General features: G+C 42.5%; 1 protein-coding gene across 2 annotated transcripts in view; it reads left to right on the top strand.

Moving 5' to 3' along the window:
* The window catches only part of VPS33B (VPS33B late endosome and lysosome associated), a 691,895-nt gene that overhangs the window by 302,086 nt on the left and 369,741 nt on the right, over positions 1–20,068 (top strand). For both annotated transcript variants that reach the window (XM_069222652.1, XM_069222653.1), the window contains one exon: positions 1,073–1,146. In XM_069222652.1, coding sequence (XP_069078753.1) covers positions 1,073–1,146 — 74 coding nt within the window. The remainder of the gene's footprint in view (positions 1–1,072; positions 1,147–20,068) is intronic.

The raw sequence follows: 20,068 nt of genomic DNA, 5'->3' as shown, positions 1-20,068 counted from the left end.
CAGGTGAGGAATCCACAGGTAGCTAATGTATCCACCAGAAAAGTCGTTACCGAAGGTAAGTAACTCGTTCATTTGGACTGTATGTACATTAATAAATTACTAATGTCAAGAGGGGGTTGAGGTCCCCCCTAGATCTGGATCCTTAGACTTTACCGATAGTACCAATTGTGTGGGATCTTAGTGGGGGTTGTACAGTGTTGATGGAAGAATTGATGTATTTTCGTTTATACAATGAACACTAACAATTATATAGGTTTTCTCTCAACAGTAGGTGCATACAATCTTTTCTCAATTTTTTGGATATTGGATCTGTTTGACCAATGCTATGGATTATGGTAATTTGTGTATAAATAATTCCTCTAGGGACATCTATTTTTTGAAAATCACTTCATTTTGTAGGCCTGGGCATGTGTTGCGCGTTCACCCACAAAATGATGGGCAGACACGTTGCTGACTTTTTTTCCGTTTTTTTCTTTCATTCTTAAAAGCCGTGCTGCACAACACCTTGGATGTTGTGCAGCAAGGCTACAACAATTCATTGACAAAGCCAAAATGTCTTAAAGGTGAGACCTATCGGCTGTTTTTAATGTGACTGTCTGCTGTACAATGTATATTTACAGGTAGGGATCCCTGTAATAAAAGCCTTATGCCCGGCCCCATCGCTCTGTCCGTACGTGTTTTGTTTGTGTCTTGTGTATGTTTTCCAGGCCTGTTCATTCCATATCTCATTCTGCACTTCATTCTTTCAAGTGATCATGCCCAATTAGAAACAGTTCTGCATGAACAGCTTTCGCTGTAATCCAGATTTCTGAAATCTGTCTGGATTTTACGAAAAACAGTCATTAGTTACTCTAATTGCACAACCTTTTTTTAGAAGTATCGATGTTTCTCAGAAGTAGACATAATGTTCTTTTTAGTCATGAAAACCTTTAAGAGGGGGATGCAGGAGTTAATACGGTTACACAGTAGCTGCTGTGTTATTTAAAATAGAATTGAGGTGAACAGCAGTGTTTCATATTTGGGCTACATGTATTTACAGAATGATTTTAATAACTGTGCAATCTCTCCCCAGGAAGCGTGGAGTTTGGCCCTGATATCACTTCTTCTGAAAGGAGTGTAAAAGTCCTGTTAAACTCACAGGACAAGGTGAGTTGCTGCAAATTAGTGTTGAGACTTGACGGCAGTCTGGACTAAAATGATCTCATCTGTTATCTCTACCTTTATGTCCTGTTTACACCTTATTGTCCATTTTCCCAAACTTGTTACTCTTACGTTAACAGGAGGTCCCTGCTCTTGATAGTTTGAACTCCGAAAACAGTTCGGTTTATGAGAAATGATTTTGTGCGTTGCGTTTTTCATGTTACACTTTTAGTAAATCAAACGCGGTTGCAGTACAAGGACAGCATGCATGTTTAAATACACACTTAATGGGTGTTGCCATTAGGGATCTGTAACGTGAAGTAAGGGGCCGTCTACTTGCAGTTGATCATTGGCTGCATGGGAAGCACTCAAGGTACAAACTCCAGTTTTTCCCGGCTACACCGGAGCACTGCTAACACAGAACTTTTCAGATTAAGGGAATTCTTTTTGTTGTGAAAACAGACACCTTAATAACCATCATTGGCATTGCCAATAGGTCTTGCGTATGCAAGAGCTATTGGCTTAGACAATGCATTTTAGCCACGTTGTTCAGCAGCGTTGCTGCTGTTCAGCATGGCTAAAAGTTAATGGTATAGAGGAGAGTGGAGTGAAGTGTCGTAGAGTGGACTGGCAAAGTGTGGAGTAGTGTTTCAGTGAAGAGGCAGTGTGTTGTGTACTGGAGTGGCATAGTGTGGCGTACCATAGAGTGTCATACACTGGAGTGGCATAGAGTGGAATGGACTGATGTAGAGGGCTTTGGCATAGAGTGTTGCACAGTATACTGGCATAGAGTGCAGAGGCAAATGAATTCAGCGGCGTACAGTGCAGCGTCATAGAATGCAGTTCTATAAATTAGAGTGGTGCATAGTAGAATGGAGTGATGTAGAGTGGTGCAGAGTGTAGTGGCGTAGAGTCGTGATGCAGAGGGCAGTGGCGCAGAGTAGTCGAGTGGCATAGAGTACAGTGGCATAGAGTGGTGCAGAGTATAGTGCCATAGAGTGCAGTGGGGTAGAATGGAGAAGTGCAGAGTAGAGTGGCGTAGCGTTCATTGGCAGAGAGTGCAGGGATGCAGAGTAGAGTGTTAGAGTGCAGTACTGTAGGTTGGAGCAGAGTGCCATAGAGTACAGTGGTGTAGAGTGCATTGGAGTAGAGTGCAGTGGTTAACAGTAAAGAGTCGTAGAGTGCAGTGACATAGAGTGGAGTGGCGCAGAGTGAAGTAGCGTGCAGGGGCATAGCATAGATTGTTTCAGAGTAGAGTGAAGTGGTTATGGGGAGAGTGCAGTTGCATAGAGTGGCATAGTGTGTAATGGTGTAGAGTAAAGTGGGGTACAGTAGATTAGAATGGCATACAGTGGATTGGCATGAGGTGCAGGGGCAGAGAGTTGAGTGTTACAAAGTAAAGTGCATTGGCATAGAATGTATTGGCACAGAGAGCAGTAGCGTACAATGCAGTTTTGAAGAGTTAAGTGAAGTACAATGGAGTTGTGCAGAGCAGATTGGCGCGGCCTAGGCTGGAGTGGTGTAGATTGCAGTGGCAAAGAGTGCAATGGTGTAGAGTAGAGTGGCGAAGAGCGCTTTGGAACAGGTTAGGGTAGAGAGGCGTAGCATGAAGTGGTTTAGAGTGCAGAGGTTTAGAGTGCAGTGGAGTGGTGCAGAGCAGAGTGCAGTGGTGTAGAGTGCTGCAGAGTAGAGTGGAGTGTTCATAGTGTGGTAGCACACTGCCATTACAGACAACACATTTTCAATTAAATTGACCATTACGTTTGCACAGACCTACAGTTTTACTAATAAAACTACACAGTGCTCAGATAAAAATGCGTGGAAATTGCATCACCTAGTTTAATTATTAGAATTGATCATATTAAAGTATTTGATTCCAACACACTTCAGAAATAACAAAAAATGTGCTGCACTTGTGTGTTCATAATTCTGATATATTCTGAAATACTTACACAGTTCATTTAAATGTTGTCATGTGCTAGAAAAAACTCTTTCCTACCCCAAGTATCCAGCAAGATTGTCACATAAATCCTCTCACTTTGAAGTCAGAGAAAGAAATGTAAATAAGTGCCCTTGGAAGATAGTGACTGACATTTGACCTCGGTCTTTGATTGCACAGCAAATGTGACAAGATAAGAACAAGATATAAAAGCCTGTTAACAGAAAGCGAGTACGTGGGAGGATACAGAAAACACAGTTTAGGCAACCGGAGGAGCAAACAGAACCTGGAGAGCCTAAAGTAAATAAAGCCACAAAAATTGAAAGCCTGAAAGATTGAGTTACATAGCACAAGGCCAATGGTAATCAACAAATGGAATGCATTCCCAGGTCAACTTTCTGAAAGTCCCCAGGTTGCCTTTAGCAAACCATACAGCTGTGCTGTCTGGTAGACTGCCACTTAAAAACGCAGCATATACCTAAAGCTGTAACTGGATTTTCATGCAACTCTGTTCCACACTTTAAACCAGACTGTAATACTACTTGTTACACTACTTGCAGAGGACATTGCAAAGCTGTCAAGTTATTGACAGGGCGAAAGTTAAAGAAAAGGCAGTGGGTACATTGCATTGATGAAGTGTAGGAGATGCAAACAAGTATGGGCACAACAGAGTGAAAACAATTTAACCAGGACAAGAGTTCCTCAGAGTGAAAAGTGGATGCTGAAGAGGAAAGAGATGAGGTATGAGAGATGTTGATTGTTTCAGAAAGGAAATGAAAAAAGAGCTTAAGTGTCTAACAAAGAGACTGCAGAAGAGAGAGGTGTCAAGAGGAAACTGGGAGTGATTGAGACACTCTAGAAGTAAAGCCGTTGACTTAGAATTCCATGTCAGATGAGGACTTACCTAATGACTTTCTCATCTCATTAAGGTAAATAATAACCATTCTCTGTTTTTGAACGGTATCAGTCATTAATTTCTACAGACCTGTGTCATTACTTACACACCACAGCACCACCAAAAAAGAGAATAATATCTACTTAATGTGGGTAATTTCATAGATATGCTTTATGATCTGCTTGTTGTGAAAATATACACCCATACATTTTGCATATGTTACAGAATATTGGCCCGGTGTGGCCCTTGCTGAATACCTTCCAGTATGAAGCGCTCACAGCAATAGTCATGTCCTTAGGCTGTCATCAGTAGCATCGAAAATGATGTAATTTGAGATGTCATCAGTGATGTCATTTGACATGTCATGAGTGATATAGTAGGTGAGATCATACACAGTTCATGGCGGGGCACAAGTATAGTTAGATCAGTCTTAGTTTTTATTTTATTACAAGACCTAGCTATAATGTCACTTTAACCTTTGTTTTTCACTGAATTTCTGAGGTTTTTTTTTAACATAAAGTAAGCTCATATTACCATACGTAACTATAACATCAATATATATGTACCCAAGCCTTTTCTGATTCCTACATACTCCAGTCAGCTAAAATTCAGAGTTGAGCAGCTCTGTAATATAGACAGATATCTGATAGTGCCACTACACCCCAACCCCCTTTTGGCCTGCATAGGATGGTGTAAGATACTCATGGCTTCTTGCCTTCCCAGGTATATTTAAAAAAGGCACTCTTTATCATCTGAAAGAAGGAGTCCAGAACTACAACAGGAAAATCCTGATAGAGATATAATAGTCTGGGTAATATGTTCATTTTGATTGTGTTAACTTGACGATACTGGTAGTTGCCCAGCAAAATGGATTTAGGCCCCTGAGTTGGGCAACCACCTCTTGGGTAAGTCTGAGATTCAGTATTTTGATTTGCTCATATTAATTCTAAAGCCGAATGCTTGTCAGAACTGCTGTAGGTGAGTTTGGAGATTCGGAAGTGACATGATCAGGTCGGTCAGGGACAATAGGATGTCTTCTGTAAACAACATAACTTTGGGTTTCTCCGTTTCAAAAGTAAGCCCTGAGATATTTCTCTTCTCTCTGAGACACATTTCCAGTGGCTCCACACAGAGGAGAGTTGATAGAGGACAGCTTACAGGTGGCCATTCTCAGTGGGATGGCAGATGTAGTGCCCCTAGTAAGGGTTATTTTGACAGATGGCTTCTGGTACCCCAACAATGCCGATGTAAGAAAATGGGGGCCGTACCACACAGTCTCAAGGACTCAAGCCAGAAAGTCACAGTCCACCCGGTTAAAGGCTTTTTCGGCATCTGAAGTGACCAAAATGGTCAGTATTACTTTTTTCTTTGCCTTTTTTGACCAGTTGGAACACCCTCCAGATATTGACTCACACTTTTAATATAACCTGACAGGTTTGGATGGAAAAGTCTCTGAAGGATACTCTCTAGGTGAGTCGCTTGAAGTTTAATAAATATCTTAGCTCCCACATTCAGCAAGGCTGATGGCACATCTCCTAGGATTCTTCCCCGACTTATGAATCAAGGAAATAAGGGGCTTTAACAGCCTCTCTGACCTCTTGCTCTATATTCAGTTATTCTTGCTGCTGGCATTGGGCAGCGTGAGCTTTGGAAGGTTAGTCATGTCCAAGTATTCAGTGTGTGCTTCTATAATGGGACATTTCTTCTCATACAGTTGGGTATAATCGGAGCAAAAGGCCGCTAATTTAGCTCCTTCCCTAGTAAACCTGGAACCATAGTATAAAACTATAACTTTCACACTGTGGTGCTCCTGTTGTATGCATAATAGATGGGCCAAGTGGGATCGTATCTTTTTGCCGTTTATGTAATTTACACGTTTTAGTTTGAGGAGAGTGAGCTTACGTTTATTTGTGTCTATAGTGCTTAACTGACCTCAAAGTGCCATGAGCTGTTATTGCTGTGCAAAATTGGGAGCACTTTTAATCTTCTTCCAGGGTTTTAAGCTCCATCTCAAGGGCCTCCCTATAGTGTTGTTGAAGTCTCCTGAGACCAGGTACTTGTGAAGGTACTCCGTAGCACAGACTTAAATGCATCCCATAGCTCCACCTCCAACATGCCAGGGATGTCATTATGTTAAAAATACTCTTTTAAAGATTCTGTCAGGTTGGTCCAGAGAACCAGAACTCTCACTAGACCAGGGCTGAATATCCATCGGGGGCCTCTCAGGGGATTACTCCCCCCAGATTGAGCATCACAGTTGCAGGTCAGATATACAGATCGTACTTATCTCGGAGCCCCAGACTAAAGCAACTAGTGGAGTGCTGATGAATATATAGTCTATTCTGGAATGTGTATAATGTTTGTGGGAAACAAATGCACAGTCTTTGCCAATGGGGTGTTGTTCTTGCCAAATATAATGTAGTCCTAAGTCCGTTTCCTTCAATGTTGTGGAACAATCACCCAGAGTGCAGGGTGCCCGAACCTGTCCTACCTACCTGGGGTCCCAAACTGAGTTGAAGTCACCCATCTAACTTAGGTCTCCCACCACTGCCTCTGCCACTAGGTCTACAGTTATACACAGAAAGGCATCCTTGCCAGTGCCAGGGGTATATATTACCCCAACGTAAGTGCACAGTCCTCCACCGAGCCCCTGAAAACAAGAAATCCCCTCATCTTCTGACAATCAAGGGCTCAGAAAGGGAACCCATTACATACGAAGAGGGCAATCACTTTATGCTTCGTGGTGCCCAATGAGCATTAAGCCAAACATAATTTGTGTTTGAATCTAGTGTCATCTCCCCGTTTGAGGTTTTTGTCCTGTAATGCAATCATAACAGCCCCCTACATAAAGTGCCAAATCGTGGTCCATTTATGAGGGACATTCAGCCCATATTGTGGCCCAAAGGAAAAGACATCCAGAAGCCCATCACGGTGACTGTACAGGGAGGTGGAGCAGTCATATGCCAGATCATACAGTGCTCGCAAATGTTGAGGATTCAAATATCTATCATGGTAGTAAGAGGTGGCCCCTGAGTGAGGTGTGCATACTTCTTGACTCCTCCCAACTCTTCTAACCCACCCTCACTCTCCCCAAAAACAAGTGAAAAAAAAACATATAAAGAACATATAGCCAAACTGTAACAGGTTTTTATCAAATGGACCACAAGTCAGTAGTGGTGGTGCCTTGTTTCTTTATTTGGGAACCTGATACAACAGCCTGAGGAGTGTGGCCTTTACAATTAAATATGTCAGTGAGGATTTGTCACAGTTGTGACACTTTCTCTCCTATGCCTTCTCTGGATATCAGCATCGACTCTCTGGAAAACAAAAAAAAACAAAATAGACCCTGAGTTTCAGTTCTTATTTCTTCTCTTGCTCCCATCACCAATCACTGTCACGCCTCGGGCGCCCATGGCGTCTCGTTCCTGTGCCACGGTGGGGTCGGTGGTCCGTTTTCCGGCTTGCCGGGCGTACCGCGGTCCCTCTATTCTGCCGCAATACAGTTTGTTACCCAGACGAAACCGCATTCAACGTGTGGCATGGATGATTGCCGTGGGGCTCGATGCACCCCCCCAATTCCCTTACTTACAGAGTGACCTGGTCATGGAGTTCTTTTTCCTCTTCCTCTTCCTAGGCTTCTGTGTTCTTCCCTGCATGCACCAGTTTCCTTTTTCTTTCCCTCTCCAATATGTTGCCTTTTTCCTATGGCATCTTCCCAATCTAAGATGGCGTTCGTTCTTCTTCTTCCTGCATGTCACTTTCTGTCTATTAGTATATAAGGAGACAGGTTCTTGTTTTCCTTGCATTGCAGCACTTCCTATTGGTGGTGGTCTAAGCTTCGGCTTGCTATTTTTGTGGAGAGTTTTTCCGGCTTCTTTTTCCGCAGCCTGTAGAGTTCCAGCCATTGAATTCCTGGTATCTTGACGTGCTCCTCCTTCCTGTTTCAAGGAGTTCCAGCAAAAGAGTTTTTTTCCTCCTGGGGTTTTTCCTCTGGGACTCCTTCCGGAGGGCACGGATTGCAGTGGCATTTCCTTTTCAGCTGCACTGTAGCTACCGCAATGGGTTGCCCCTATCTCGGCCAGACCAGAACATACAAGAACCAAGGTCGCACTCCAGTTTCATCTGACCAGGGCGGTAAGCGAAAGGCAGAACGTGACAATCACCAATGTAGTGTTACAAGACTGTTGTGTTTTACACCCATGTTTCAACAACTCAACAGGTATTCCCCAGCCTGATCTTTAGGGTTTTAACTAAACCCTTCAGTTAGCACCCGGTGTAAACCTGAAGCCACTACGGCTGCCACTTTGTGATTGAATACAGAATCACCTGCCTGGTGCTGAGGCCCCAAGCCCGGGCTGCAGTGATAGAACCTCAGCGCCTTCTTTCCTCAGGTCGCTGGGTGTGCGCTGTGTTATGCTGTGTTGTTCTTTTCTGATGACTCCCATATGCTCCTGGCTTCTCTATGCCGATTCCCCATGGGCGTCACCTCCAGACGCGACAAGCTCATCTGCCCCTCTCTCGTCCTCTTCTCCAACACTACTGCTTTTCTCTGTAGTCCTCTCCACCTGTCCAACGTCTTACTCCTCTCTGCTGTGTCTTGCTGTGGTATTGACCTTACTGGACAGAGTTCCTCATGGTGGGAACTCTCAACGGCCAGGTTTAAATTCTCATAACTTCTCCCGTATTCCCTTCCTTAGCATGCCCCAACCAGGGATGGCCTATCGGGCTTAGCAGAATATGCAGCATGGGACAAGAAGTCCATATTGGCCTGCAACTGCTCAGCCCAGTATCGGGTCTGAAAAGAAAAAGGTTGGAGCGCTAAAAACCACTACAGAATTCTAGGGTTAGAATGTTTGTTACAGGACAATTAAACCAGAGGAGCATGATCAGTCAAAAGTACAAACGAACATCCAAGCAAATAATAGTGGAGGGATTCTGCAGGCCACTTATTTGCCAAACACTCGTTTTCAATGATGGCATAGTTAAGTTCTCGAGGTAAAAGTTTGTGACTTATATAATCCTCCACCTGCAGTACTTCCTCAGAATCAGTCTCGGACAGCACAGCCCCAAGTCCATAACCTGACACATCAGTCTACAACACAAACTGTTTATGAAAGTCTGGACACATCAGGATTGGTTCACGACACAAGACTTCTTTCAAGAGCTCAAAACTGCGTTGATGGGCTGTAGACTACTCTCTAATCCGTGCGGGGTGATTACTTTTCATTAAATCAGTCAGGGGATTGGTGATGTCAGAGAAGTGTGAGATAAACCTTCTATAATAACGAACCAAGCCTAAGTAAAGTAGTACCTTCCGCTTGGTGCAAGGTTGGGGTAGCTACTTGATTCTCTATACCTTATTTACCTGGGATTGAATTAGCCCTGCTGTATCTGGTAGCCTAAATATCCAATTGAATCTGTAACAGGAGTTGGTTTTTCAGCATTCACTGCTAAACCCGCCTCTTTTAATGCAGAAAAGATGGTTCCCAAGTGTTGAAGGTGGGACTCCTGACTTGGACAAAATCTGACTATATCATTTAAGTATGCAGCTGCAAACGTCCTGTGGGGCCTTAGGACCTTGTCCATTAGTCTTTGGAAGGTTGCTGGGGCACAGTGGAGACCAAAGGGCAGTACCTTAAGCTGGTACAAACCTTAAGGCTTTATGAAGGTGGTTTACTCTTTAGCTGTTTCTGTAGTAGAATTTGCCAGTAGCCTATGGTGAGATCTAAAGTAGATAAATATTTCACCTCACCCAGGTGTTGAATCATTTCATCCACTCAGGGCATGGATAGGTGTCAAATTTTGATATACTGTTTAGTTGACAAAAGTCTTTACCGAACGTGAGGTTGCCGTTGGGTTTGGGAACCAATATGTCTGGAGAGCACCAGGCACTGTTTCAGGGTTTTATAGTATCTTCTTTTAACATAGCTTCCACTTCCTTTTCCACTGTTACTCTACAGGCTTCTGTATTGTTGTGATCAAACTGCTTGATTACCCTCTAGCACTATGGCATGTTTTATGAGACTAGTTCTTCTTGGTTTCCTGGAAAATGCATTTTTATATCTATTGAGGAGTTCTCTCAGTTGTTTTTGTTGTATGGAAGTCATCTGGGTTCCTGTTTTCAGTCTTACCCTTCAGTGGAAAACTAATCTCAACAGGTTGAGAATCGGTTACTAGCAAATTCCTAGTCTTCGAAGGATCTGCCTGAGGTGGTTTTTCCCACCTCTTTAGAAGATTTACATGGTATATCTGTTCCCCCTTTTTCCTTTTCAGTACTGCTACTTGGTAGGTAACATGAGTGACCCTACTTAGTATCGTGAAGGGGCCCAGCCATTTTGCCAACAGCTTATTAAAATAAGAGGGCAACAAAATCTAAACTTTCTCACTCTGGTTGAAATCTTGGAGGGTAGTATTTTTTGTTATATCCCGCTTTCTCTCTCTCTTTGGGTTTTTCTAAATTTTCCTGTACTTTTTCCCAAAGGGTTGTAATCTCAACCTGTAACTGGACTGCATACTCTAAATAAAATTCCTGCCCTCATCTTCTTCTTCTTCCCACTGCTTCCTAGCCATGTTGAAGAGGATGTTGGGTTGTTTACCGAAGACCAATTCAAACAAAGAAAACCCCATAGAATACTGGGTGTGACATCTGACGACAAAGAGAACCATAGGGAGCTTTTGATCCCAATCGTTCCCTGAATCACATCCCACCTTCTTAATGGTACGGTTATAGCGTTCGACCAATCCATCAGCTTGAGGGTAATATGCGAACGTACGGATTTGGTGTTTAGGTAAACTTTTACAGCCTTGGGACATTAATTGGGACATGAAGGGAGTCCCTTGGTTTGTCAACAACTCTCTGGGAAAATCTACTCTCGAAAAAAAAAGAAACTCCACCATGGCCCTGGCCACCACCAAGGATGTCATGCTGGTTAGGGGTATGGCCTCTGGATATCTGGTGATGTAATCAACCAAAACTATTATGTACTTGTACCCTTTTGAGGATGATATTAGGAGACCTGCTAAATCCATCCCTACCTTGGTGAATGGTAAGTCAGTAATAGGGACTGGTCGCAATGGAGATTTTGGGTCCTTAGCTAGATTTCCTAACTGACAGCGCTCACAGGAGACACAACACTTCCGAATGTCATAATAACCCCAGGCCAATAATATCATCTCAACAGATATTACTTTGTTTTCTCTCTGACACAATGTCTACCCCAAACTTGGCAATGGGCTAGCCATAGATTTTGCAAATCATCTATTTTAGGCAGCCCTGAAAACTACGTTTGAGAGTTTCCGTAGTTGACTGTGGAAGAAACTATCAAATGTCTGTTACCATTATGAATTCCTGAAAACAACCGTTTATCAAGGCACCTTTCTGTCTTGTTTTCTTTCTTTTTAGCTTACCTCCCTCAATTTCCTCATTATGATAGGGAGCCACTTTTAACCACTTTGTTCCTGGACTTCCTTCTTTACCCCTCTCACAGCATTTCGGAAAACTGGGAATGGTCAGTTCGAATTATAGCATATTCGACCACATTGGGGATGACTCCTGCTTCCATCATCTCAGCTTAATTTCCCAACCTTCCCTCAAATTGTGCTATAGGGTACACCTTTGTATCCCCCTTTGACACAGGTAATAGCCATGCTCTCTCCTAGTGCTTCCCTATTAGGGGAGACCCACTTCTTATGTACCATTGTATGATGGCAGCCTGAGTCTATTGATGTATCTACGCAATGCTCATTTAACAGCACCTTTCATTTATATCACTTGTTTTGTCCTCCCATACATAAATCTTGTCCTCTTAGAAACTCAACTTCCATGGGCTCTGGAGTGGGTGCTTTTTGTCAGCTGTTCATCGCTATATATGCCCACTTAGCACATTGAAGACATTGGGATCCTGGTCCCACCTCCTTCCCCGGTACTTTCACGGAGCCTTTACTTTTAAAGGGGACCTGTAGGGATTGTTTTAATAGAGCGTTCCATGTGGAATTCAGAACACTTTGAGACCTATTAGAATTATCCATAAAGTCAGGCGATCTGTGGTAAGCACAGCCTAATTATATTGTGCCACTAACTTTAATATTAGGGTGTTGTTTTATCCAAGCCCTGGTAGACCCCGATTACACATTCAAAAATGTTCCAACTAGATATTTTCAACAATGTCGTCTGTTGTAGACGTTGTTGGGTTTAGCCATCTGTTCCCCAAATCTTGTATACCTTAGTACAGTGCCCGGGGGTTATCGTTACATCCCCATTACTCCCTACAAAATTTGGTTCTATAGTATTCATTATAGTAGCCCATTCTTTTCAGTATTATTTACTTAATCTCTTCGTAGGTGTTGTTCCAGAGGGATTGGCAGCTTGAATAGGGGAGTAGAGAGTAGGGGAGCGATATCTTGTCCCCAACATTCAGGTGGCCAGGAGGCGGTGGTAGCAACAATTTCAAAATGTGTAACGAAAAAAATCTTGGTCTTCAACGGCTTGGTATTTTTGCAAAACAGAACTGGGAGTGTTGTTGTGCACTTTATAGGGGCATCTGGAAATTTCAGAAAGGCTGTGTCATGTGCCTGTTGATTATCCACAATTAACGTAGCTTGGGATGTTAAAGCCACATTTATGTTTTCCCTATGCTGCTGAACCATCTACGTGTGTTGTACAAGCACCAATTGTAAGTGTCGTAGTCGTTCGTCTAGCTGTTTTATCATATGCTCCATAGTGACCGGCTGTGTCATGACTGTAGCCTGCTACTTTGAGTAAAATCACACTTCTGACACCACTTGTAACAGGTTTTTATCAGATGGAACACAAGTCAGTAGTGGTGGTGTTGTGTTTCTTTACTGGGGACCTGATATAGTAAAGAAGTCAATCAGGATTTGTCACTGAGTTGCGTCACTCTTGTCTTCCTGTGTCACCCTGGGTTTTCCTCTCTTAGTTTCCCGTCCTCCTATGCCTTCTCTGGATGCCAGTGTCGCCCCTTGGGAAAACAGAGTAGACCCGAGTTTCAATTCTTATTTCTACTCTTGTTCCCCTTCACCAGTTACTACTATAGTGCTCACAATACTGTTGGGTTTTACCCCAGTGTCTTCCACAACTCAACAGGTATTCCTCAGCCCGATCTTTAGGGTTCTTACCAAATCCTTCCTTTAGCACCCAGTGTCACTCTCCTTTGAATACAGAATCACTTGCCTGGTGCCAGGGTCCCAAGCCCGGGCCACATCAGTAGGGACCTCAGCACCTTCTTCTCTCAGGTCGCTGGGTGTGTGTTGTGTTTAGCCGTGTTGTTCCTTTGTCAACTCCTGTTTGCTCTGGTCTTCTTCCATCCGATTCTCCATGGGAGTCGGCTCCAAATGCAACCAACTCACCTGTCCTTCTCTTGTCCTCTTCTCCTACACTACTACTTGTCTCTGCAGTCCTCTTTACCTGTCCAACATTTTCCTCCTCGCTGCCCTCCTCGTCCATCATTGATTTTGTGTCTTACTCTGGCAGTGATTTCACTCGACGGAGTTCCTCGTGTATTTTGATGACCAGATTTCAGGTATCCCTTTGCCCATTAACAAATGCAGCAGTTGCGGCTTGAGAGAGGCCTATAGCAACCAATTCAATGTCTATGTGAAAGCTCCCTAGTGTTTAGCCAGAACCTTTGATCACATAGCCTCTTTTTCAGATAGTATCTCTGTCCTGTTTGGGCCCTGTCTGGCACTGCAACTTCTATACCTGCCATTAGGATGTTGGCCGAAGGTCAGACCTCTATCCTGGCAGCCCCAAATTCTGTGTTTCCACTCCTGATGCTTCCAATGTAATCCCCTACAATTGTCTTGTTGTTGCCAGATCCGAGTTCAGGTGCAATTTATTTCAGTGGTCAAAGGTTAAACCGAATGGTTAAAGACACCTGTGTCTAATTTTGTTCTGGCGCAAGTGGTCGGTGACCAGTCTGAATTGTGCCACCTGAGTAGAATTGCTGGGGCAATATCCTAGATCAGCATACAGTAATAGACCTCATGCTGGATTTCATCCATGGAGCTGGCTGCTTGTAGAACCTGTTCCTTCCTCTTGAATGCATGGCATCTGGCTAACACATCCTGGTTTCTTGATGTGGGCCTTCACAGTGGATTCGGTCGAGTATGATCAAGATGGAGTCCACGCTTATGAAGGAGGAAAAAAGTCCCTAGAAAATCTCTCCTAGATCGATTTTCGAAGGCTTCAACCTTTTTTGTGACGACATCATTTTCTGCATTGAGAGCTGTACAGGTGTCCATAAGCCTGAAGCTCTTACCCTTCAAAGCCTCTAGGTAGCCTTCTGTCTCAACAATACTAGTACCCACCACATCCAGATGTGACTGCAGCATGGCAATATTGTCACCAGGGTCGGAATGGAGCATGTTAGGTTCAGCCATGATGTCCGCTGCAAGCTCTTCTTACAGCTCCACTTGTCTTTTGAGAGGCATAGGTGAAACTAGCTGCAGGGGATGGGGGTCTGTGCAGTGAGGCCGCGGGCACATCTCTAATAGAGCATCTGTAGTGGCCCTAGTGGGTATTCTGCATGATGTGAGTCTGCTGATACATACAGTAGAGGTCCGGCACTCTCGATTTGTCAGGGAGGAACAGAATTCAAATTCACTAGTATGATGACTTACTGAGGAGAAAGAGTTTAGTTGCAACCTTCACAGGGCTGCTGTGTGTGTTGGGCCGTGTTGCCACGTGTGTCGGCCTGGACTTTTCTTCCCTCCCACCCATCTCCCCCCAATGTTGCCAGTCTGTTGTCAATCCCAGTTGCCTATATCATAAAGGCCAGTTCAGCTGGAATTTCAAGGCAGTTTTCATATTCCTCTGCTGCTTTGTTGTTATTAGTCATGGAAATAAGAGCAGTTTACAGTCAACAGCTTCACCCAGGTGCAGATGGCAGCCTGAGGGTGCAGCTATCACGCAGTGGCTGCAGTCCTTCCAACGGCATTCCCTCAGTCCACTCCGGCTATCTCAGTCGTCTCCAACATACCTTGCTCAGCAGCAGGTCCTCCCAGGGCCAAGTCCGCAAGTCCTGCTTCGCTCAGGGTGCCTTCACCAGGTCCTCAGCAAGCACCCTACAGAAACTCCAAACTCACCCACGCTGGAGAGACTCCGCGGTGACAGCGCCACCCTTTCCATAGACTGTCTCTCTCGTTGACTTCAGGCTTTCCAAGAAACCTGCAGGACACCCAGGATCTTGTGGATGTTACTTAAGGGAATACCTCATAAAGTCACTTCCTCAGGACATCGCAGGATCAGGGGGGCTACAAACCAAACGCGGCCCGATGGTTACGGACTTCAATCCAGGAGTGGTCATCTCGGTCCGTGCACCATCATTATTTTTAAAAGTACCATTGCAGTGGAGTTATAAAGTCCATTTAATTGAATTTAGTCCAAAAGCATAGTTTGATATCTTTTTATTTTCATATTTAAAATGCAGTTTTGCAGGGGAGCGTGGCTTGGACAGAGAAGCTCATGGGTGCCTGACTCTGTCTCTCACGGCGATGTGGAGAAACATTTGATCGTTTCTGCCGCTCCGAGATCAACAAACACTCAACAAATATAATTTTCCGATTTCAGAAATACTCCTACCACACATGTAATGATCAGAGATAAGGTCAGAGCTAATCTAATGTTATAATCAAGTTTGTCTCCTTTTGCTCTAAACAACGCGTGCATCCTAAAATGGCGGCGTCCGATTCCCGAGCTTGGCGCATTGTTGGACTGAATCGAATCAAGTGAAATCTTTGGATCTATGTTTGCACACCTTGCACTGATTATGGCAAGAAATAGGTGCTTTTACTCTCCATTTTTGAAAGTTTTACCGAATGTGTGAAGAAAATAAATTGCTCACTCAAACCGGATCTGCTTGACCTTAAAATGACGCTCATGCTGAAATGGAAAATCGATTGAAATCTTTTGAACAATACTTGTACAACTTGCACTGTTCCTGGCAAGTAATAGATTTGTTTATTTATCGTTTTTGCAAGTTTCACAGAATGTGGGAAGACAACAACCTGCTCACTCAAACTCGATTTGTCTGACCTTCAATTGGTACCCGTGCTGAAACAAAGATTCGACTGAAATCTTTTGAACAATGTTTGTATAGCTTGCGCTGATCTTGGCAAGAAGTAGACGCGTTTACTCACCAGTTTTGCATGTTTCACCGAATGTGTGAAGAAATCACATCCCTCACCCAAACTAGATTTCCCTTACCTTAAAATGCACCCATGCTGTAACGCAAAATATTTTTAGTCTTTGCTAGTTTCAAAAAGATGTGAAATATCTGGGAATAAAATAAACGTTTTGCTCATTCCAGTGAATTTGTCTCTTGATGGACATGTCGAAATAGATGAGTTATAACAGCTTAATCTCGCAAACCTATAACTTCAGAACTCTTCAGGCCCAGCCCTGCTGTGGATGCAATAGAAGGCCTAGGAACCTTTGGTGAGTGTGATAACTGAATAAATTCAAGTTTCAATTAGGGTTCGCCATTTTCTACAAAAACGACACAGTAATCCATTCCTTCACTTTGAGATAGAGGAACTTAACATGGCTGAGAAGGAACCTAAACTGCACGGCAAAGCGGAACCAATCTTTCCGGATTCACTGATTTAAAACAAGGATGTTATAAACACTAAGACGGATATCATCCTCAAAAAGCTGACGGAATTGCATGACCTCGCTAAATCTGCAAAAATAAACACGGACTCTATGCAGCTTGAGTTAACGGCCATCAGGGCGGATATTTACTCTGTCAACAATAAAATATTAGAGGCAGAACAAAGAATCAGTGACCTGGAAGACATCAAAAACAAATCTACCAAGGACCTCCTCTCCTTACAATCAATAACGAAACCTTGAAAAAAGACATTGTGGACTTGGAAGACTGAAATAAGAGAGGTAACCTGAACATTTTTGGAGCTCCTGAAGAATCGGAAAGTAATGAGCCCCCCTAAACCCCTTCCAGCTCACGCGTTTCCTTCCTTGAATGTTGGTTACCTCTAGTTACAGGCCTCCAATTTGACAAAACATTTGACCTGGAAAGAGCACATAGGGTCCCAACATTCAAATGCTCCTATGGATCTCTGAACAAACCCAGACCAAAAGTTTGCAAACCTCTGTGGTTCCAACCTGCCGAAGCAGTCTTGCTCTACAAGCGCAAAAATAATCACATTAACAGCAATGGATCTAAAATCTACATTTCACAGGGCTATTCCAAAATGACTGTAGATACAAGGAAATGTTTCTTGGCCCTACGTGATAGACTCAGAGACATGAAAATTAATTTTCTTTTTTGCAGGTCTGGCAAAATTCTGATTAATCATGGATGGAAAACATCAAATCTTTGACGATCACACTGCTTTAAAATGTCATCTAGACGAACTGATTGGACAAGACATGGACGTTGCTAGAGCCCTGTCAAACAAAAGGAAAACCTAACTCTTGTTTCCTGAAAGTGCGCTAATCACATTGACATTGAGGCCTTTGAATGCTTTTAGCAATCTATAGGGTACCTCCTTATCTACAATGTTTCCTCTTAATAAGGATATTTTTTCATAAGATCATACTTAAAGTTCACTTGCTGTACTGTTTGCTTCCCTTTTCTATCCAACAAAGGTGAATTGTTAAAATAATTAGGACATTTCTGTGATTTAATTGGTGAAACTCAATCACCTAATGGTTTTCTTATCACATTGCCTGTTAGGGTTAGTTCATACTCACTCATTGTCTACCATAGTTATGCTCTTGTTAATTGACAGTATACATGCCGACATATTCTGCTTGATTTGCTTAAATTTGGATTGTATAACCTATTGGACAAGTTATAGGCGATAGTTCCACTTCACCACTTTTTGCAAGTTAAACTACACCCTTCCAAACACGTGCCATCCATGTATCTAATTTTTGAAAACGTTCCAATACTCAGATATAGATAAACTTATGTGACCTTTCACCTGAAAATAATCTACAATTGCGGCATATGATGTGCTCATCACAATGTATATTCTGCATTGCCCCGAGGGATGTCTGCTCTTCTCTTGTCACCCACTCCATGGCGTTTGTAGGAAGTTGGGGGGTCAGGGTGGGACATGGGTTGGGGAGGGGGTTATTATTATTATTTCTTCTTTTGTTTTTTATTCTTCATGTTCCTTTCCTCTTTCCTCTTCCACCTTTCTTTTGTTCACACTTATTTGCTGGACAGCATAGGGTTGTTACAAATACGACTCTAACAATAGACCTACACTACTTCATCCAATATAGTACTTCTAGGAATCCATTTCATAAGACTACAAACAGTAGGTGTTTTGTTCACTACATACATAGCAGTTATTGGATTAATCTACTTTATTGTGAAGGCAGACATTATACACATACTCAACTGTGGTTTATCAATGATAGCTATACTCCCGAAGATACCCTTCTTACATAGGAGTATTTTAGATACACATTGATACGCACCTCTACAACATAACATACCAATATGGCTAATACGAGAGACAATATCAATATCATATCTTTGAACGTTAAGGGCATGAATTATCCAATAAAACGTAGGAAAATAATGAACTATCTATACAAAACCAAGGGAGATATTATTCTTTTTCAAGAGACAAGGATTCCAGAGACAGAAGCACTCAAAATCAAAAACAATTGGATTGTTGATGTACAGTGTTCTCCGGCAGTCCACAAAAAAAATGGTGTGATTACACTGATCTCCAAGAAAGCTAATCTGAGTACTGAATCCTATATTACAGATACAGAAGGAAGATGGGTCATAACAACACTAAAGAATGATGGGACTAGATTACATGTTGCTAAAATATACGGTCCAAATAATGATGACGGTGACTTCTGGAATACAATTTCTGAGAAATTAGGCCAGCTGCCTACTAACAACCTCCTGATTGTAGCTGGTGATTTCAGCCTTCCCTTGGATACCACAATAGATAGACAGTCCACCTGTAAGTATCGCCCACCTAAAGCACATAGAATTCGAATAGATATTTGCACTAAATATGACCTTAAAGACACATGGGGACTCCAACATCCTGTCTCGAGAGATTGCACCTTTTACTGTCCTCATAATTCATACACAAGAATAGATTATATCCTCATCTCAGGTTCCCATCCCCACCTTATTGACCAATCAGATATTTCACAAATAATAATTTCCAACTCTAGAACCCGTATCAAGAAATGGCGTTTCAACAACGAGATGTTAAAAGACCAAGAGAATATAAAGAGAATTGAATGTACCATTTCCGACTTTTTCACAAATAACTCCTCCCCAGACGTACAAATACAAACTCTTTGGGACACTCTTAAAGCAACTTTAAGAGGTACACTAGAAGAAATGAAAAATAGAATCAATAAGGCAAAAAATAAATCCCTACTGGAATTGGAACATGACACTGGACTTTTAGAATCCTCCCATGTCAAAATGCTGGACAAGCAGATCCTCACCAGACTTACTGCAAAGGACATATGAATATAATAGAATACTCAGCGAACGAGCAGGCATATGGATTAATACATTTAAAGACATTAAACTTTGTGATGCCAACAAAGCAGGAAACATGTTAGCATCATATCTTAAACACAAACAAAATCAAAAGAACATAACTTCAATCAAAGGTAAGTTGAACACCACCCACACCAACCCTCAAAAATCTTTAGACACATTTAGACAATTTTATATGGAACTATACTCGGAAGATAACCAAATTACAGCTGAACAATGTAAAGAATATTTAAATAAATTACAGATACCTAAACTATCTGAAGATGATAAAGAAGTATTAGCCAAACCAATCTCTATAAATGAGATCACTGAGGCCATTAACACACTAAAAGATAATAAGGCCCCGGGACTTGATGGCTTCAATGCCAAATTTTACAAACCATTTACCAAATCCATTCACCCCATCCTATTAGAAATATACAATACATATGCCTCCTCTGGGAAAATTTCCGGTACATCCACTGAAGCAAATATTGTTGTCATTCCCAAGGACGGGAAGGATCTCTTACTACCAAAGAATTATAGACCAATGTTGCTAATAAATCTTGACTGTAAAATATA

The sequence above is a fragment of the Pleurodeles waltl genome, chromosome 3_1 (genome assembly GCF_031143425.1).
Source record: "Pleurodeles waltl isolate 20211129_DDA chromosome 3_1, aPleWal1.hap1.20221129, whole genome shotgun sequence".
NCBI classification, from domain to species: domain Eukaryota; kingdom Metazoa; phylum Chordata; class Amphibia; order Caudata; family Salamandridae; genus Pleurodeles; species Pleurodeles waltl.
This window is presented reverse-complemented; position numbering and strand designations above follow the sequence as displayed.